The 22,040-nt window shown below is 40.5% G+C and overlaps 2 protein-coding genes across 5 annotated transcripts in view; one reads left to right on the top strand and one right to left on the bottom strand.

Moving 5' to 3' along the window:
* Nucleotides 1–22,040, top strand: part of LOC148035069 (protein SHOU4-like) — a 30,730-nt gene that overhangs the window by 4,654 nt on the left and 4,036 nt on the right. The window lies entirely within an intron of this gene.
* On the bottom strand, nucleotides 18,914–19,603 carry LOC148035070 (uncharacterized). The gene has a single exon (XM_087680446.1). The coding sequence runs from the start codon at nucleotides 19,493–19,495 to the stop codon at nucleotides 18,914–18,916; it is 582 nt and encodes a 193-aa protein (XP_087536572.1). The 5' UTR covers nucleotides 19,496–19,603.

The raw sequence follows: 22,040 nt of genomic DNA, 5'->3' as shown, positions 1-22,040 counted from the left end.
TGGAGATACCAGCTCTTCCATATGATCAAAATATAGATGGGGAGAACTATTGCATTTGGCGGGTGATGATACTTGCCATCTTGGAGTCTTATGATCTGGTGGAGCTTGTGATTGAGGCCATTAATCGTCCCATGGCCAATGATCCTTCCAAACTTTCTTCTTTGGAGAATGTAGAGTTGGTGAAGGTACAGGCCTACTAGGACAAGTTGAATACCCACATTTGCTTGGTGTTATTTCTCTATTGCACACAAGTTGTGATTGCTCACATTGAGCATTTGATCAACGCGTGAGAGATATGGTTAGAGATAGATTAGCTTTATAATAGGATGACTGTCATGAAGAGGGTATCTTTGTGGGTGCAAATGCGGACTTTGAATCCAAGCAAGTCCGCTTCCATGCGTGACCATGTGAACTTCGATAGTTACAAATGTAGGTTTAGAATGTAGGCAAGGCAATTACCTTTGAGGACATGGCGTTCATTTTGTTGTTGCAATTGCCCCCTAGATTTAGTGTATTCTATTTCACCTTAATTGCTTTAGGGTGGACAGAGACCCTTAAGTGGAAGGAGTTGCTTCCTATGGTCTTAGACGAAGAGGAGTTGTTGAAGGGTACAGATTCTTAGAAATATGAGGCTTCCATAGGTTAGGCTTTCCAAAAAAAGAGGGGAAGCAGAAGTGGAAGAAAGATGACAAGAACAAGAAAGTACAAGGAGTCCACTTGCACATTTGTGGTAAGACAAACCATTGGAAGAAATATTGCCTTGATAAGGATAAGGACACTAAGGAGGAAAAGAAGACTATCAAAAGGACTTGAGGGTGGTGGTAGTTCCTTCATTGGCAAATTTTCTCCTCCTAGAGGTTATCGAGCCTTGTACATAGGACCCATTTGATGCAGCGTTGATGGCCCTAGAGTCTTGAGAGTGGATTGTGGACAATGGTGCTTCTTGCCACATGATCGCTTCTCTAGATGGTATTTGCCCATATGCGTCCGATGCATGGGCATATTTTGCCTATGCGGATGGAGTTCCCTAAGGGGAGTCTTTACTTTATGTTGATTGTGGAGTATCTTCGAGAAGATCCACATAGGGCGGAAGCTTAAGACAGTGGGATTTGATAAGGGTGGAGATTTTACCTCTAATGAATTAGTTCATTTCTATGTAGATTGAGGGATTTGTAAGGAGTTTGCTATAGCACCAACATTCCTTAGGAGAATGGCATATCGAAGCGGAAGAACATGAGTGTCCTATGGCCTCAAACAAGCTCCCTGTGTTTGAAATGAGAAGATAAGACTCATTCCTTCAAGATAGGTTGGGGTATTGGAGATCTACCTCCAATCCAAACTTGTACGTCTACACATCGATTGGGGGGTATGTAGTGTTTGTGCCTTATGCGGATGATCTCATTTTGCTAGGTGACCATGCCTAGATGGTCAAGCATACTAAGGAAGCACTCCGTGAGAAGTTTGAGAAGATAGATATGGGTCTTCTCCATTTCTTCTTAGGGCACGAGATAGAGTAGATTGAGAGGGGGATCTTTCTCTTCTTGCAACAGTATATGTAGGAGCTCTTGATCACCTTTGAGATGCAAGAGTGTCGGACCATTTTTACTCCCATGGATCTGAATTGGAAGGTGACGGCTCACATAGATTCATTGTTGGGGATACTTCCTGCTGTAGACACTTGATTGGGTTGTTGATTTGGCTTTTGAATACTTAGATTGATTTTGTGCTTTCCAGTTGGTTTGCTTGTAGGTTTTATTAGTGAACCTAAGAAGATTCATTGGCAGGCTGCCTTATGGATATTGTGGTTTGTGAGGGATACCCCTGATCTAGGCCTATTTTATCTAGTAGATGCAAGAGCTTTGGTCTTGCTATTGCAAGATTGGACAGATTCAGATTGGGCAGGTGATGTTGATCATCGATGATTGTCGAAAGGCTATTGCTTTCTTCTAGGTACAAGTGTGCCTTCTTGGAGCATCAAGAAACAGCCTGCAATTGCCCTTTGGAGGTTGGGTAGTATTGATGGTGATGATCATTGATGATTGTCGAAAGGCTATTGCTTTCTTCTAGGTACAAGTGTGACTTCTTGGACAATCAAGAAACAGCCTGCAATTGCCCTTTCATCTATGGAGGTTGAGTAGTAATGAGGGGCTTGCTATACCACTTGTGAGACTGTCTGGGTTTGGAGGTTGTTGGAGAAGCTTGGCTGTTCACGGATAGGGTCTACTACACTTCTATGCGATGATGAGAGTTGCACAATCTTCTATGCGACGATGAGAGTTGCACAATCCTTGAATACTTGTACAATATCACTTGATTAGTGACAAGATCTTGGATGGAAGCATTGATGTGGAGTATTGCAAGACTGAGGATAGTTGTGTAGGTTTTTCCCACGAAGCTGTTCTTCATCAGCATTCCAAATCCCTTAGCCTTAAGCTGCATCCAGGATTTGAGAGGGGGTGTTATAGATTTGCTCACCTCCAAGATGCACGTGCATGTACAGGGCAGATTAGGACAGTTTGTGCACCGTCACATTGTACAGGAGCAGGCTCGACAGCAGTTTTGGGCAGTCGACAGGGTTGGGCAGCGATTTGGGAATGTGGATCAGGGCAGGCAGGGCAGACAGATCTGTGACATGGCAGGGTGCCATCTTTCACAGCATTTTTTTTCATTATTTTATTGTTTATAGTCAGCCTGTTTCTACGGCAGTCAGCTGGTTTTGACTCATCAACCTGATGAAATAAATGTATTATTTCTGGCTTATTTAGGCTGCTATGCCACGCACACTTAAGTTTTCGTGCAGGTTGAGAGAGATCTCCGGCTGGTTATACTGACACAGCTGGTATATATATCTGCCTTCAGTATTCAGCATACATTGTCTGCAGAAATCATCTTTCTACCATCTCTCTCTCTCTCTCTCTCTCTCTCTTTCTCTCTCCTCTTTGTGTCCACTTCTTTCTTTTAGTCCGGTCATATGCTTGCGCATTCATTGTACTTTGACAAAAATATGTAGGAGATTAAGCAAGTCAATGTGATTGGCGTTGAGGATTGGGATGATTGGCGTTGAGGATTGGGATGATTGGCCTTGAGGCTTCTAGCCTAGGGATTGGACACTCGGGGATAGCTAGCCTTGAGTACAAGTATTCAAGGATGTTATAATTGTGAGTTGTGTGAACAAATATTCAAAGATGATAGTCTACAATTTAGTACAAACAAGATTGCCCCATTTTGGTTGCCATTGGTGTGAGCTATATTGTTGAATGTGTTGGGTATGTTGTTCATGCACTAGTATCCCACATGCGCACCTACATGTTTAATTGTTCAATGTGTGATGTGGTTGCTTCTTATGTCTAACTTGATGTGGTTATGCTCTAGTGCATTACATGCACATTTGGAGTTGTCCAAGTTGCCTTGTCTAAGTGTGGCAAATACAATAGGAAGATTTTTCTTTTTGTCAATATGGTTGGATGTTTTATGCTTATGTGTGTAAATAAGTCGTCTTAAGTGAATTATAAGGTATGTGAACACTTTATAGATTGCTCCCAATGCACTTGAATAAAATGTGTCATATAGAGTTACGCAATTGCAATAATATGCATGTTTAGGAAATGTTTCTCCTCATGTCCTATGTTATCTTTTTAGTCTTGTGAGCCATAATCAATCGTTTGTGATAAATTTACCCAATAATAGGATCACATTAGGTGATTTTGGCACCAATAGACTTCAAGTGACCAAGATGATGTTCACGTGGACTTCTCCAATAATGTTGGACAGTGTTGGCACTTGAAACTTCCAAAGATCAAGATAGTGTCTACATGGACTTAGTCTTTTTCAATAGGAGGTTTGCAAATCAATTGCGGCTTGCTATGGTATCCATTGCCAACAATTTTTAGGTCTTGCAAGAATGCTGAAATCGGCCTTTAATTTACCAAAGGGCAAAGGACTTTTAGCTTGCAAGCACTCAATCTCGATTGACCCCAAACCTTGGTATCCCTTGGGCCTTGTGGCATTGTTTATCATTGTTGAATTGTTTGTATAACTTTTTGGAAAGTCTTACTCATTGGACCTCCGATCTCAGCTTTCCAACTCAATACTTTCGCTCAATAGATTTGTAGTGCTTTTGAACTTGTCTCAAGTTGCTCTCATTGTCTTGAGGACATGAAATTTTGATGCTTTGCTTAACATTTGATTAATGTTAATCAAATGTGCCAATGTGAGATGCACATTGTTAAAAGTGGTGCAGAAGCATAGACAAGTGCTGAAATAAATTGTTGAACACAAGACAAAAGATAAAGAAAATAGAAGAACACTACAAAAGAAGAGAATTGAGAGATTAGGAAATGGGATCCATATACCAAACACGAGAATGACACATACAATAGTAAGTCACTGGCTGCATGAGCACTAGCATTGGCTCCCCTTTCCAACAGGAAGACCACCTGAAGAATGACAACGATTGAATGGGAGGATGAGGAGCCAGAGAACAAATAGGTATAAAATAGGCCTAAAATGGTAGTTGGTCAACCGACATTTAATGCTGACAGATTGGCATAAAATGCCACAAGTGCCACATAAAAGTCACTAAAATAATGCTTAAATAAAAGGCAATGTGCCCAGCCTTGACATGCATGCATAGACTCACACATGAGCTGATAAACTTGCTAACATCCTCTCTCAGATCATGGGGGATTCGATACAATACAATGATACAATAATAAAAGCTAATCATAGTCCATACAACAAAGAACCACCAGAGTAGAACCATGGATTCCTAAGCAGTGGGTGATCAAGCCACCACCAAGGTGCCTCAGAGAGAACTTGATGTTGATGTCGATCGTACTAGCTCTTGAAAACAGAGAAGAGTCATAACAGACCTTTGTGTCTTGCAGTAGCATACAAGACCATCTTGTCATAAAATGCCTTTGAACATATGTGACCATGGATTCTCCGGCCAACTACCGCCAAAGTGTCTCCTTATGTGAGCTCGGACTAGGAGCCAATCCTGCTCTTTATTAAATAACAGTCCATCATGAACCGTGGATGTTAATCCCAACTCTAAGATTTGAACATTTCAAACTTTTGTCGATGTGTTAGGGACATCCATCTTTGGAGCATGTGCAGTTGTATACCTATATAGATGAGGCTTGGCTGCCCTATCTGACCACCTTTTTATACTCTCTTTGGCATAAGAGAGTTGTGAGGGATAACCGCAACCCCTGGACTAGAAAGGAGGAGTCCGCATTCCACTTCCTTTGCTTCTCTTTCTTCTTCCCTGAGGTTGCTAACTCTTTGTAGTTCTCCTGTAAGTGTTCCATTTGACCACTATGACAACATTGGGTCTTCGACTTCTTCTTTGTGTCACCCTCGTCTGAAGTTGTAAAGGCCTCATTGGAATCTCCATAATGAGATGGAAGCTAATGAGACAGAAGCCGCCCTTGTAAATGCAAAGATGCCTCATGTTCAAGCAGCATTAAGGACATATGTGTAAAGCTCACAAGTGTAGAGGATATCAGTGCTTGCAAAGCGTTGGTCACTCCATCAAACTTCAGGGGGAGCTTGTAGAGGAATGCTCCCACGAGATGGGCCTTTGGAAGGGGAGATTGCATGTGTCGAGGTTGGTCCTATGTTTGTATAACACGGAGCAAAAAGTATTGAATGGTGTTGTTTGGCTCAAACTTTATCTATTGAAGTTGTCCATAAAGAGTCATGGCACGCATAGTGGAAGGTGCCTCGTACATCATTTGAAACTTCGACCATATTTTTGGGGATGTCTTGCAAGAGGTAATTGTCGGTAGAACTTCTTTGGAAATACACTGAAGCAGTGCAGCATATGCATGTGCATTGTTCAAATCCCATGTAAGCATAGCATTTGTCATGAGGACATGTATTTTGAAACCTATTTTTGAAACCTCAATTAACTTGTGGATTAAATTTTAATCACATGATTAAGTAAATGTTGCACATGTGAGGTGCAACTGGGGTTAAAGTAAATTTACGAGCCTGGGACCCGAAGAAATCACAGGATGTCAAAGGAAAAAGGTACTATAAGCTATGTCGGACAGGTACTTGGTGGTATCTGGTGCCAGTTGTTGGCCTAGGTCATTCATTTGGCCATAAGTGGCGTTTAATGGTACCTAACGCCGATTTGATGGTCAAAGATGGCGCAGAGACATTTAGTTGCCTAGCCAATTTAATTATTGGCTAGTCATAATATTTTTTAGGGCACCAAAATAATTATTAGATTAATTTTCAGTATTTAAAGACTGAAAATTAATATGTAAATATGGAGAATACTGGAAAAACCATTTGGGAAGGCTGCCACTTGTCAAAAATGCCCATGCAAGACTGAAAAACGTCTTTAGAGGCTGAAGAGAGGCATTTTTATAAATTCAGCCTGAGGTTGTTGGTCTAATTTGCAGCCATTGGAGGACCTTTTGAGGTCGCCAAGGGTTGGAGAAGACCAATCAACAGCAGGAGACATCATCTACAAGCTGCTAAGATAGGGCAACAGCAGATAATGATTGATTTTCTTCAGTTCTTTGCATCTACAAGCTGTTGTGGCAGGGCAGCAGCTGCATTTGACAGATTTTCAGTCATTCTTCGCGACAAAACTCTGAATTTTCTCTCTCTACAGCTTTCTCTCTCATCTCCCAGCCATTTTACAGCCTTGCTCTGAAGATCTCAGCATTTGGATCCTTGGAGGCTGAGAAATGTAAGATTTCTCTACTGTAAAACCCCTAATTTATAGCAGCCTTGGGAATCGTGCCAGAAATTGAAAGCTCCAAGACTTGGATTCAACAGGGTTGAAGCTGTTTTTAGCCTATTTAAGTGGAGGGACTAGCAAATAATTGAATTTGGGCATTTTCCATCTCCATCAAAGCGGGTGAAGGCCAATTGATTGCTTGAATTAGGGGGACAAATCAGATTAAAGACTTGCTGGTGATTTTAAACAGCAAGGGGAGTCGGAATACCGAAAGGGATTGGGAGAATCCCATTGTAAATCAACTTTTTCTTCAATAAGCTAAAGAAATACCGAAAGGGGTACCAATTTTGGGGCCAATTGGGTGTGCATTGTCCAAGATCAGTAGGTAAATTTGTATTTTCAGATTTGTATTAATTGTTGGCTGTCGTAATTAAGTTGTAATCGGGGATTTACCACCCATCCACGGAAGGAAGGTGGTTATAGCATTCTCATGGTTGTCTTCGTCAAAATCTTCGGAAAGAGAAAAAGGGCCTTGAGATTGAGGAATAGCTCCACAAACAATGTACCAAATCAACTTTTGCACAAACCAAGCTTTCATCACAGCACTCTGTGTAAGATAGTCAAATCCATGTACTTATCATCTGTAGAAGTGCATGGAGGAGCCATCAGGAGAGGATAAGAAGAGAAGATAGAGGATAGCAAGAATACGGAGAGGGAATACAACCAAGCCAACAGCAAAGACTTCACAAAATGAGAGTTCACATGTAGTGCAACCAAAAATCTGATCAGAAACAAAGGGCAACTGCTGCAAAATGAAGAAAAACCAGTCAAATATTGCCAGAAATAGCAAAAACGGCTAGTGCTAATAGTCATCCAGCCATGTTTAGGGCCACAAAACCAAAAAACACAGGCTGGTCTTGCATTTAATGCAGCAAACTGACGATTGCAGGCTGGAATCCAGGTGTAGGCTGAAAACACAGGTTGCTAGTCTGAAAATGTAGGCAGTAGCTGAGTACACATAGGCTGAAAACCAGCAGCAGCAGGCCGCTTGATTAGCAAAGGGAAGAGAGACCTGTAATCAGCTGAAAAATCGAGTAGAAACCAAGATTTGGCAATCTAATATCATGTCAGAAGTGATGCAGCAATGGAAGCATGGACAAGTGTTGAAATAAACTGTTGAACACAGGACAAAAGAGAAAAGAAAAGCACACTACAAAAGAAGAGAACTTAGAGATGTGCTCAAGAAATGGAATCCATATATCAAACACGAAAATAACATATACAATAGTGAGTCATTGGCTGTGTGGGCTTCGACACTGGCTTCTCTCCAACACGAAGACCACTTGAAGAATGATGATGACTGAATGGAAGGAGGAGGAGCTAGAGAGTAAATAGGCATAAAATAGGCCTAAAATGGCAGTTGGTTGGCCAGTATTAAAATGCCACAAATACCGCAGAAAAATCACTAAAATAATGTCTAGATAAAAGACAATGTGCCCAGCCTTGATAGGCATGCACAGGCTCACATATCAATTGACAAACTTGCTAACACATGTGATGTGTAAGTTAGTTATTTCACAGTGATGGGCCAAGGATCCTGAGATGTTAGTTGGTGTCAAAGAAAAAAATTGTAATAAGTTGTACTTGACAGGCACTAGGTGGTACCTGGTTACATTTGGCCTAGATCATTTTATCAGTCATTAATTCATTGGTGGCATTAGGAAGTAGGTATTGATTATATAATTAATGCTAGTTCAAGGGCTAAATTCTTAGGAATACTTGGGTAACAAATTGGCCTAGCCAATTTAACTGTTGGTTGGTAAATATTCTGAAAATTAATTAAATTTGGACTGAAAATTGCTGGAAAATGCAACTAGAAGGCTGCCATTTGGCAAAACCTTTCCATACAAGCGAGGGAAAGACTATATGAGGTTGTTTGGGCCTCATTCTAGCATGGCGGAAATTTTTAGCTTCCTCTCCATGCTTTGAGCCAATTCATAGTTTCCCTTAAGAGATCTAAGCCAAATTCAGTCCCAAGTGGATGTAATTGAAGAATTTTTGTTGTTAAACCCTAATTTACAGCAGAAATCAGGGTTTACCAACCACTTTGAGAAGAGTCATCGGAAATGGGGGCCTTGTACTGGAAATCCAGTAGTTGGAATTATTAGCAATCATGTGTTGTGTGGTCATCTTCTACTTGTGAGCCTCAGTCTATGTCAGAAACGAGGACATTAGGAGCTTTAACATTGTATTTGTTTATCATTTTATGTGTTTTAGACACTTTAGATGGAGGGCACAATAGTGTATTTCTTTTTGGGCAATTTTGGCAATTTTTAGGATTTTGTCACTTTTGGCCCTAGTTGCCTATATCTAGGTGGCTTGCCCTCCCATGCTGATTATCCATCATTGATCCTTCGTGATTAACCAACCCTTCTCATTCTCTCATCCCCTTGCTATCGTTTGGGGCCCATATTGATGTGTAGAGTTGTGTGTTGGGGCTGATTGTTGGAACCTCGTCCCTTCACCCATTGCAGTCACATTGTTCCTTCTCTCTCTTGCATTCTCTCTTTGTCTCCTCTTTGTGTTCACTTTTCTCTTTCCATTGTGCACTCTCACATGGTATGAGTGTCATCAAGATATGAAATTCTATTGCTTTGCTTAGCATTTGATTAAAACTTAATCAAATGTGCTAATGTAACTTGCACATATAAAGTGCAAGTTAATTATTTCATAGTGTGGGAACTAGGACTCCAAAATATTAGTTGGTGCCAAATGCAAAACTTGTAATAAGTTATGTTTGATAGATACTAGGTGGTACCCAGTGTTAGATTTTGACTTAGATCAATTTATTGGTTACTATTGTCAATGGTGACGTTAGAGACTAGGTATTAATTAATTAATTAATGCCAAACTAGGGGTGAATAATTGCCGAGGGACACTTGGGAGACAAATTAGCCTAGCCAATTTAATTATTGGTTGGTGGAATATTTTTTTGGGCACTAGAATAATTATTAAATTATTTTTTAGAATTAATATTCTGAAAATTAATTTAATAAACTAGATAATGTTGGAAAATGGGATTAGAAGGCTGCCACTAGCAAAACTTGCCCATGCAAGTGGAAAATACGTTTTTGAGGTTGGAGAGAGAGAGAGAGAGAGAGAGAGAGAGAGAGAGAGAGAGAAGGGGGGGGGCATTCCAACCTTGTGCAAGTTGAGAGAGATAAAGAGACAACTGTCATAGCTGCTACAATAGTTGATAGGACATTTCTAGCTAGCAAGAGACCCTTTGGGAGTTGGTGGCATGTCCTGAAGAGACTACAACGGTTGTTTCAGTCAAACAACATCATATTCGTTGTGTTTCATGAGTGGAGATAGCTTTCATAGTTGTCTAGAAAGGGTAGTGACTGATTTCTTCAATTTTCTCGTGATGGATTCTCTTAAGGATTCTCTCTCATTCTCCAACTATTTCTCAACTCCTCTCAACATTTTCTAGTAGTTTGAGTCCTCAGAGGAAGAGATAGCAAAAATTAGATTTTTGATAGCCACATTGGGATATGTGCATAAGATGAGGGCCTAGGACTTGAATTTCAGCAGCTCAAAATCAAAGAATTTCAAGGAGGAGATTAAAGAGGCTAGCTAGCCAATATCAGATTTGGGGCTGAATTTATCTTTCAAGGAGCAGGGTGGAGGCCAATTTCCCAAGCGAACCAAAGGGAAAATTGGTTTGAAGGCTTGCTGGTTAATTTTGACAAGAAGAGGTAGTCTGACTAGCGGAGGAGATTGGAGAATCTCAGCTGTACTCTATCCATTTGCAATAACAACTAAAGAATACTGCAAGGGGCGTCAATTTTGTGGCCAATAGGATGTTCATTGTCCAATATTAAAGTGGTAAAATGTGCATTTTTAGTTTATGTGAATTTTATACTTGCTGTAATTATTGATTTTTCAGGTTATTACCACCCTCTTTGAGAAGAGAGGCTGGTTTCATGGTTCCATTGCTGGGATACCATCAAATCCCTTGACTTAGTACGCCCAAGGCACATGATTAAGGGTTAGAAGTTTTGCTCTAGTGTTGAAATTGTATTCAGTTGACCATTATAGCAAGAATGTCTTTAGATGGTGAGATGGGATCAAGCAAGGACGATGCCTCTCAATCTGAAAATTTACAAAGTGTTGGGGAAAATGCAATGCTTGATCTTGGACAAGGCATGTAGCATGGACAACTAGCTATAATGTTGGTTTAGACTAAAATGTGGGTCCTTCTAGGTCTTTTGAAGTTGATGACCAGCAAGAGGAAGAGGAATTTGATGAGGAGTTTAAAGATCAGCCGAGGATAGCAGCTAAAATGCTTGTACAATTGGCAAAAGATCCTGAATTGATGCACTTTTTGAACTCCTTAGAATAGGGCAGCAAAGGCAAGAAGAGGAAATCGTCTTCAAGAGCTTTCGGACAGCAAGATGCATCGAAGAAAGTGGCAATACAGAAGTATGATGTTCCGAATGTGGGTAGTGAGTATAAGCCAATGATGCTAATGGGGCAATTGATGCATATAGAAGACCAACTTAGAAGTGCCAATCCGGTGCTTTTTGGATAGCAAGGTATGCATGCAATCATGGGGCAGCCAAGGTATTTTGGTGGTGGCACTAATTTTCATGCTATGATGGGTTAGGGACTGTACACAGGGATGTATAGCATAACTCCTTACGGTATACAACAACCAAATGCATGGTGTGCAAGGCCCAATGTGTTTGGGTATGGTTGATAATATGCATAACCCATGTATAGCATTGTTGGCATGACGTTGGGGCACAAAGTGACAAGTTTGGCAATGCATATATATAGCCCATTATGTTTGGGACCCATGGTATTGATGTTGGTCATGCAAATGCTCCATATAGTACTGGTTATGAGGAAAAATGTATCTAGTAATGCTTGCATGAGGTAAATGCAAATGCAATATATGGGAAAATGTATCTTGGTATGACTACTAGTATACAAATTTTCATGTATAGTCACATGGCAATGGTCCAAAGTGTGCAAATGAGAATGTTTTTCCTAATGCATTCGGTGCCTCTAGCATGCCAGGTATACAGGAGGGGCTAGTCAAGTAGATGCAATGTTGCATATTAGTTAAGTTGGAATTGTAGCAATGTGAAAGTATAAAGCATTACAATACTCAAGAGAGAAAAAGACTTAGAATTTTGTGGAGGTTTCAAGGCAAGTAAAGTTAGAGATAAAGTTTCCATGTGCTTCTTGGTGAAGCTTTGGCATTGTTTCACCTTTGAAATCATGTAATTGGATAGGGGAGGATGACTTGGTAGATTATTCTCAGTGATACATTTTACCTTGATGTGTTTCAATTAGAGCCAGTTTTAGATTGGGCTCTTACAGGCTCAACAAAGCATAGAAGGTCTAGAGTATTGCTTGATGCTCGATAGGGAGGTTGTATCTCCACTTTCCTAGTGATGGACAGCTCAGTTATGTAGTGGATCTTGAATGTACTTGGTTTGCATCTAGGGTATTGTACTCTGTAAGTATTTTTGCCATTGGGATCATTATTCAGTATACTAGTTACTATGAGTTTGGTATACAAATGTGTATGGTTTTCACCTAGGCTTTGAAACTATATAGTTGCAAGGCTATTGACATGCATGGAATATATGAAATGTACATTTGCATGTGATGTACATTTGCAAGGCATGTATGGGATACATTGATGGCATGCGATATACATTTGCAGGTGATGCAAGAGAAGTATAATTGCATAAGTTACATGTGGTTTGTAGTTGATGTATGCTTTACATGACTATCATGTGGTACATCACTACTATGAGTTGTTGTTTATGCTTAAATTTATGCATTACAATGCCTAAGTGATCAAAACATAGTTGGGTTTTGGCATGTGGATGCATGACTTATGGTTTTGCTAGTGGTTATGATTCATATGTGTGGATTATAACTGGCTTAAGTGGTTGGAATTTCACATGCAAATGGCATGAGCATGGTTAAGCAGTAGATGCACATTTTGTTTGACTATGATACTAGTATCTATTTCTAGTAGTGGCAATGGATTCTTTGGCACATATAGTGCAATTGTGGACGATTGCAAGAATTTCAAGGGATGGTTTGTCATGAGGATATACAATTCTATTGCTTTGCTTAGCATTTGATTACAAGTCAATCAAATGTGCTAATGTGACTTGCTCATGTGAAGTGCAAGTTAATTTTTTCACAATGTGGAATCGAGAATCCCTTACTATCAGTTGTTGGTGCCAAAGGCAAAACTTGTAATAAGTTATGTTTGACAGTTTCTAAGTAGTACCCGATGTTAGATTGTGGCCTGGACCAATTTATTGGCTACTAATGTCAGTGGTAACGTTTGAGACTAGGTATAGATTAATTAATTAATGCCAATGTAGGGGTCATCAATAACTGCTCAGGGACACTTTGGAGACAAATTGGTATAGGCACTTTAATTATTGGCTGTCGGAATCGTTTTTTTGGGCACTAGAAATTAATTTAATAAGCTGAATAATGTTGGAACATGGGATTAGAAGGCTTCCACTCGGCAAAACTTGCCCATTCAAGTGGAAAAGATGTTTTTGAGAGAGAGAGAGAGAGAGAGAGAGAGAGAGAGAGAGAGGGTCCTTTCAGCCTTGTGCAAGCTGAGAGAGATAGAGAGAAGGTTGCCATAGTTGCTACCCTTGGGGAGTTGGTGGCATCCCTTGAAGAGACTACAGTAGTAGGTGACAGGAGTTTGAGAGATGTTTCAGCTAAACATTGTATTCAGTGTGTTCCATTAGTAGAGACAGCTTTCATGGTTGTCGAGATAGAGCGGTGGTTGATTTTTTCCATTTTCCTGTGACGAAAGCATGAATTTTCTCTCTCTTCAGCATGCTCTCTCATTCTCCAGCCATTTCTCAACACCCCTTACATTTTCTAGTAGTCTGAGTCATTAGAGGAAGAGATATTAGTGAATCTTTGTTATAAACCCTAATTTGCAACAAAAATTAGAGTTTTGACACACCTTAGGATGCGATCTCAAAATTAAGGGCCTAGGATTTGAATTCCAGTAGTTGAAATTAAAGATTTTTTGGGGAGTTTTAAGAGGCAAGCCAATCAACATCAGATTAGGGGCTGAATTTGTCTTTCAAGGAATAGACTTTAGAGTGAAGTCCAATTTTCCAAGTGAACAAATAGGCAAATTAGTTTGAAGGCTTGCTGGTTAGTTTTGATAGCAAGTGGCACTTGGATTAGTGGAGGAGATTGGAGAATCTTAGTTGTACTCCATCCATTTGTAATAGAAGGTAAAGAAATATTGCAAGGGATGCGGGTTTTGGGGCCAAGAAGCTGTTCTTTGTTCAAGATCAAAGTGGCAAAGTGTTCGTCTAAGGGTATTGTCACTGTTGGTGTATCTGGTGACATCTCTTTAGTGCCTATTCGTGGTGTTGGCACGTTGCCTCTATTGTCTGAACATCCATTGAGCTCCGCTTTAGAGGTCCTACATATTCTGGACTTAGGCTTTCATCTTCTCTCAATTCATGGCCTTCTTAGATTCGGGATCCACATTGTCTTCATTGAGCCGGTCGTTTTTGTTAAGGATTCATTTACAGGAGACACTTTTGTGATAGGTTGTCAAGAGAAGGGGCTATCAATGCCCCATTTTCCTTCCATTGTGTAAGGCCCTGTGATGTAGCTTTCTATAGCTGTATTTGCTTCCGTTTGTGCACAAATTATTCCACAAGTTTCATCCATTTCCCACAATCTTTGGTGGTTTCCTCATGCCTCCCGTTTCTTTCAAAGGGGGATGATATTGGTGATGTGGTTGTGGATTTCCTTACCCTTTATGTTTCAAGGGGGGCTTTCGAAGATTGTGAGGAGTTTCTTTAAGGTTTTCACTTCACTTTGGGCCTTTTCTTATATGGCAAATTTTTTTCTTCGTCATTAAGCTACCATCCCCTGTTGGTTGGCTCTTGGTTCATGCTGTTTCTATGTAGCTTATGGCACCTTCGATAGTTCCTCGCTATTGTCTCCTAGTTGAGTTAGAGGCTTGGCTCACCCATCCTTGATTAGCATTTTCTAGAGTGATTTGTTGAAGGCCTCTTTGTTTCCTTTTCCCTTTGGTGGCTTTTGGTTTGATCGGATTTTTACATGGAGAGAGGTCTTGCTCCTTGGCTGGCTGTTTTATTCGATGGGCTTCTTTGGTATTGGTACTCTTTCTGCCACCCTCGGATCCGCATCTTCTTTGGCCTTGCGCCCCATCTAGGATCTAAGATGGGGTGTTAGCAGTTGCTTGTCTTGTGTGGCATTTCCTACTTGTGAGCCTTAGTGTTAAGTTAGACAAAGACATTAGGAGCTCTGACATTGTATTTGTCTGTCATGTTATGTGTTTTAGACACTTTAGACGAAGGGCACATTAGTGCATTTCTTTTTGGGCACTTTTGTCCATTTTTTAGGGTTTTCCCACTTGTGGCCATAGTTTGCCTATATATAGGTGGCTTGCCCTCCCATTCTCGTAATCCATCATTCATCCTTTGTGATTATTTAGTCCTCCTTATTCTCTCATCCATCTGTTACCGTTTGGAACCCACACTGATGTGTAAAGTTGCATGTTGGGGTTGACTGTTGCAACCTTGTACCTTCAAATTGCATTCACATTGTTCCTTTTCTCTTTTGTGTTCTCTCTTTGTCTCCTCTTTGCGTTTATTTTCCTGTTTCCATTGCACGCTCTTGTGGAAATATGGGGGTTCAGAGGATTTCAAGAGGTCAGTCAACCAGTATTAAGTTTGGGATAAAATTTGTCATCTATGGAGCAAATTGAAGGCCAAGCCCCAAGCAAACCAAGGGGCAAATTGGTTTGAAGGCTTGCTGGTTACTATGGATATTAAGATGCATTGAAGATTGAAGGAGATCAGGTTGGATCTTAGTGTACTTCAACCTTTAGCAATACAAGTTAAATAAATACTGCAAGGGGTGCTAGGTTTGGGGCCAACAGGTTGTCCATTGTCCAAGATTAAGTGGTAACGTTTACATTTTTGGTTTGCATGAATTCTATGCTTGCTGTAATTGTTGATTAATCGGGTCATTACCATCCCCTTGGAGAAGGAAGGCTGGTTTCACTTTGGCATTCAAGACATAGAACACTAGATTTGAATATATTTGCCATATCCATTGATGTACCCATCAAAGTACATCATAACAAACAACAAAAGAATTTATATCCTTTTTATTATTTTGCACATTTAATTATTCATTAAATTTGTTTCCTTTGCACTTTACTAGATATAAAGAAAAGTACATTAGAGCTGACCATTGATGAGTGGTCGTAGGATATGGTGGACTTATGAAGAAACACAATTAGGGTTTGCATTAAAACAGAGTCAATGAACATAGTAGATAATGAAATTTGAATAGTGAACAAGGAGATATAATGTTAAATGCAGTGAACACACTACGCAAGGTGAAAATTGACCCCCTAACTCTAGTATCTTGAGAATAGGGGTAAAGAGTACCAGTGGAAGAGAGTGTCGTACCGTGACGGATCCCAAGATGTAGTAGGCAGCCTCTGAATGTGTCTGGCAGCAACAAACACAGCTTGTGATGATTGGATCAATGATAGATGGGCAAGAGATGATGCATATCAGCAAAATACAGGTTTGCTGATGATGTGGCAATAGGTCATGTGAATGCAAAAATTAGTCAAATGCAGTAGTAGGGCTGACGTGGTAGTAGGGTGGTAGGCTAATAGCTTGTACGACATCAAGAGACGGTGTGGAAGTAGTAGACACAGGCTGTTCCAACTTGGAGAGCAGTTGCCAACTGGTAGAGAGGTTCGAAACAATAGTAGAAGGCTTGGAGACGGGCGCATGATGGTAGACAGCGATGGGCAACAATTCTAGTTGAGATATCCTCCGTGTACGGGGTGTGGATAGTAGTGAGAAGGCACTTGTAAGCTTCAAAAATGAGACTAAGGTTGAGTGATAGGCAACTTGTCTATTTATAGATGGTTAGATCTTCCCAAATTAGGGTTAGGCTAAAAATTAGGGTTTGGCTTATGGGACATAGATACTCTCTAGGAATGTGTTTCTTTCAATGAAAGTTTTTGTAATTCTACTAATTAAGCTTGTTTTGGGGCTGTTTTTGTTGAAAACACACACACACACACACACACACACACAGAGTGTGTGTGTGAACACAAGACAGTAAGCAAGAGTGGGCAGTAGTCCTGTAACCGGCCTGTTCACTGGGAAGGGTGGTAGTGTACAACCAAAATAAATGAATGCTTTCACCCAATTTAACAGTCGCCCACTTTACCTGAACTTAAAGACACAGAATCAAGAAGACATACAGGAAGCTAGAATGCTCCTGTTGCAACACATACACCCTGTTGGCCCCTAAGTTAGGCGCCCCTTGCGGTATTTCTTTATTTTTAAAAAGAGAAAGTACAATGGGCTGTCTTTCACCTATTCTGGGTGAAATTTGACAGCATAACAATACAATTATTGACCCAAATAAAGTTGCCCAGGGGGGGAAACTTTGCCCAAGTCTGAATCTTCTGGTTGGAGTGCAGAATTGACCATTTCAACCTGCTGTATTTACTGGTCCAGACCTGTTCTGAAACCTGTTTACAACTCATACTGTTCCCTGTACTGTTCAGCCCACTGTAATTACTGGTTCAGACCTGTTCTGATACCTGTTCTCAGCTCATATTGTTCCCTGCACTGTCCTGCATCATCTGGGCCAAGTGCCCCTTGATTCTGACATCAATTGGGCTCTGAAAAAAACCTCTGAACAGTCCAGAATCAGAACTGATTTAATGCTGTTTCAGATACTTGCTTGGTGAGGTTACCACCCTCTCTTGTTCCTGTTTGTGGGCAGCAAACAATTGCTCTTGTTCCTGGAGAAAAGAGGCTCTTGCCTCATGCAAAAACAGCATATTCCACACAGTTGTACCTGAATCAAAAGAAAGGCCCTTGATTCTGTAGTATAACCATACTATCAGGGAGAGAAAGTGAGAGAGTAGGAAGCAAGCTCAAGCCTCTGTGCATCATAGACAAGGTAGACCAGCTCTCAAGAGCTCTCCATTTGCAACAATCCATCTCCCTTTCACAAAATGAGTCCCCCATGCATTGAAACTCGTTTTTGTACTGCCCTCTCTCTCTCTTTTGGGAATTTATGCCCAAATTGTGACACATGGCATACATGTAACAATTTTCCTGTTTAAACCTTTCGGTCTAAAATTCTCCATCCTCGGTGCAGAATTTGACCTCGGCACAGACCAAAAGATTGATCCCCGTGCAAAAACGAAGATAATGACGCGAACAAATTCTGAGGTCCAAAAATAGTAACTCCCTCAATTTTAGGAGTTGCTTCCATTGCATCCCCACTAGTCTTCTGACAATCTTTGCAGACTATAGCTACATCGAAATTTGTAATGTAGCTCAACTGAAAGTGAATTTCCACTGATGACCCCACATGGACTAATCTCTTGAAGATTTGTCCATCTTCACTTTGAACTAGTCTCTTCCAAGCTAGTTCTTCAACACACTCCTGTCCGTTTCACAAACTGGCCATACAACTTAGGCGTTTAGATTTCAAGAGGGATCCTTCGAAAAAGAAAAACCAAATAAAATATATAATAAAGAAATCAACAAAAAGGTAATAGTTGTCACAGTCTTGTGACATACCTCCCTCTCGAAATTGCAAACGTCCTCGTTTGCATGAATGTTATACATGCTTCCAGCTAACCCAGCGAACTTACACCTGGCAGCACATGTACAACACATACATGCTATCAGTCAACATTGTGTATTGAACACACTGTTAACACATGTATGTTCTAACTGTGAAATATGGCAGACTATCATCATGTGACTCCACATCACTGTTTCTAGATATAGTGGCCGATACACCACAATGATATCCCCATAGTGGCAGATTCTCATTTGATGACTCCACATCACCTTGACTAGAGATCTAGTGGCCGGTACATCAAAATGATATCCCCACTGAGTCAATTCACAAAATACATGCCCGATCGAGTAACCATTGTTACAACATGTATTCAATTCAATAGAAGTAATAACTGTATTCTTGTAAGCAATACTTACGTCTTTAGCACTGAGAAAACCATATGGATACAATAAGTGTTAACCTGTACAAAATTTGTTTCTGTACATAATTTCTTTCTTAAGCAATTGTCACTTTGACAATCTATTTCAGCTTAGAGATACAAGGGGTCAAGGTAGGTTGTAAGCGAAATGCTTCAAGGTAAAGTTCCAACACATTAGGTGACTCTGCAAGTTTACCTTCATCCATCCACTTAGCATCTATAGCTGGATAGTTCTTGAACTTAACCAAATACCTTCTAGCAACCTTGCCTTTCACTTTTCTTTCTTTGTGTGCCAGTATCTGTTCTGGAACAAGAATTTCATCAAGTTCCTCAACTTCGGGCTGTTCCTCAGCTGGCATATCTTCTGGCACATCACCCACATAAGGTCTAAGAAGACTTACATGGAAAGCATTATGAATCTTCCAATTGTCAGGCAGTTTCAGCCTATAGCTGACATCACTAATCTTCTCTGTTACTTGAAAAGGCCCATAGTATCGCATACTAAGCTTAGTGAAAAGACTTTCCTTGCCTTTCCGCTTCTTTAAGCGTGCCTTTTCAAACCGCAACAATACCCAATCACCAAGTGAAAACAACAATTCACGACGGTGATGATCAACAACTTTCTTTTGCTTTGCCCGAGTCCTTTCAAGGGCATGCTTAACTTTCTGATACATTTCACCCATATTCTGCACATACTGATCTGCCTGAAAGATCTTATCCTTTGTATGCAAAATGGGAGGAACCTTTTTACCACCTTCAACAATTTCAAAAGGGGCTTTGCCTGTTGACGAATGCACAGTATTATTGTATGCATACTCGACGAAAGGCAAATACTACTCCCACTTTGACTTGTGTTCTGACACATAGCACTTAAGCAGATCCAAGACAGTAGAATTTGCCTCTTCTGACTATCCATCAGTCTGTGGATGAAATGACAATGAGAACTTAAGCGTTGTGCCCATGTTCTCAAATATGCCTCTCTAGAATAGACTTGTCATCTGTGGATCACGGTCACTGACAATAGACTGTGGCATACCATGATACTTGAAGACATTGCACATAAACAAACGTGCCATCTGATCTGGTTTTATCTTCTTCTTGACAGGAATGAAATGAGCCTGTTTGCTAAACCTGCAAATAATAGTTCATATCCTATCATTTCCTGTCTGTGTCCTTGGAAGATCAAAGATAAAATCCATAGCTATGCTTTCCCATGGTTTATCTGGAATAGGCAATGGCTGTAAAAGCCTTGGTGCTTTTTGCCTGTCAAACTTGACCTTCTGGCAAATCAAATACTGCCGCACAAAAGCATCCACATTTCTTCTCAAAGTAGGCCAATAAAAGAATGTTTCTACTGCTTTGACTGTTGCATCAATACCACGATGCCCTGCATACGGTGGAGAATGACTCTTTGTCATAACTTTCCGTCTCAATGGCATAGTCACACATAGTCTACCATGCATCAACATGAAACCATCCTTGAGAAGATAATGCTCATGATGTTGTCCATTGATAAGCTGATCAAAGATCCTTGCAAAATCTTCATCATCAACATACTGTTCCTTCATATCATCAAGCTCATGATGATAAGGAATTGACACAGCTGAAATTTGTGGCTTCCTTGACAAAGCATCAGCCACAACATTCTTTTTGCCTTCCACATGCACAATCTGAAAATGGAACATTGACAAAAAGTTTGCCCAACGCATATGCTTTCCTGACAGCTTAGTCTGAGTTAAGAAATAACGCAATGTCTGATGATCTGTCTGGACAACAAAATCTGCCCCAAGTAGGTAGTGTTTCCAACAAGAAAGCGCATGAATCACAGCCAGCAATTCTTTCTCATAGACCTGCGTAGTCTTTTCTGGCCCTCGCAAGATTCTGCTTTCATAAGCCACTACCCGGCCATCTTGCATTAGCACTGCACCAATGCTATTGCCACGGGCATCACACTGGACAACAAATGACTTCCTAAGATCTGGCAGAATGATCACTGGACTAGAAGTCATCTTTTCTTTAAGAAGATTAAAAGCTGAAATCTCTTTCTGTGTCCACTGGAAAGAGACTCCTTTCTTCTGTAAAGCATGTAAAGATGAAGCAATCTCTGCAAAATTGCGAATGAACCTCCCGTAGTAAGAACACAAACCCAAGAAGCTTCTAACATCATGGACAGTCTTCAAATCTCGCCATGTTCTAATTGCTTCAACCTTAGCAGGATCCTTCGGACACCATCCTTTGACACTATGTGCTCCAGGAACTGGATTTCTTCCAAGAAGAATTCACTCTTCTTGCCATTGATAAGCAACCTATTACTGCAAAGCTCATCAAAGACCGCTTTCAAGTGTTCTCTATGCTCCTGTTCATTCTTTGAAAAGACAATCATGTCATCAAAGAATGTACCAACAAACTGCCTGTATGGATGAAAAATCCTGTCCATCATTCGATTAAATGTAGCAGGAGCATTAGTAAGTCCAAATGGCATTACCAAGAACTCATAGAGACCAAACGTGGTCCTAAATGCAGTCTTATGCACATCCTCTTGCTTAATCTTGATCCGGTGGTATCCACTCTTCAAATCTATCTTGCTGAAAATTGACGCTCCTTCCAAACGGTCAAGGATGTCGTCAATTCATGGAATGGGGAACCTGTTCTTGATGGTACTCTTGTTCAACGCTCGATAATCTATACACATGCACCAAGAGCCATCCTTCTTCTGCACTAAGAGCACTGGTGAGCAAAAGGGAGATGAACTTGGCTGAATCAGCCCTTTTTCTAAGAGCTCATTCACTTGGCTCAATATCTCTTTCTGTTGGGCTGCACTAACCCTATACGGAAGTCTATTTGGTGGGCTACTGCGTGGCACCAAATCTATTGCATGATCCTTAGACCTCTCTGGTGGCAACTGTGATGGTAATGAGTCAGAAAAACAATCACTGAACTGAGACAAGAAAGCGGACCTGTCTCTATCTAACATAGAAAAATTTGACTCATCATTATCCTTGACACCACGTGCAAAAATCAAGTACGCAGAAAGATGATTCTTTATTACAGATGTAATGGTAGAAGCCGATACAACAGGGACAGACTCTCCTTTAAGCTTCACATCAAGCACATGAGTCTTTCCCCTATATTCCAAAGTCAGTGTCTTGTTAAAGGCATCCAACACACCATGCTTTCTGAACATCTATGGCATTCCCAACAAGACATCATAGCCTTCAAGTGGCATGA

Source organism: Lygodium microphyllum, chromosome 6 (genome assembly GCF_053477565.2).
Source record: "Lygodium microphyllum isolate KBCC chromosome 6, Lygodium_microphyllum_v1.1.10, whole genome shotgun sequence".
NCBI classification, from domain to species: domain Eukaryota; kingdom Viridiplantae; phylum Streptophyta; class Polypodiopsida; order Schizaeales; family Lygodiaceae; genus Lygodium; species Lygodium microphyllum.
Note: the sequence above shows the minus strand (reverse complement) of the source record. Positions and strands in the feature narration are given on the sequence as shown.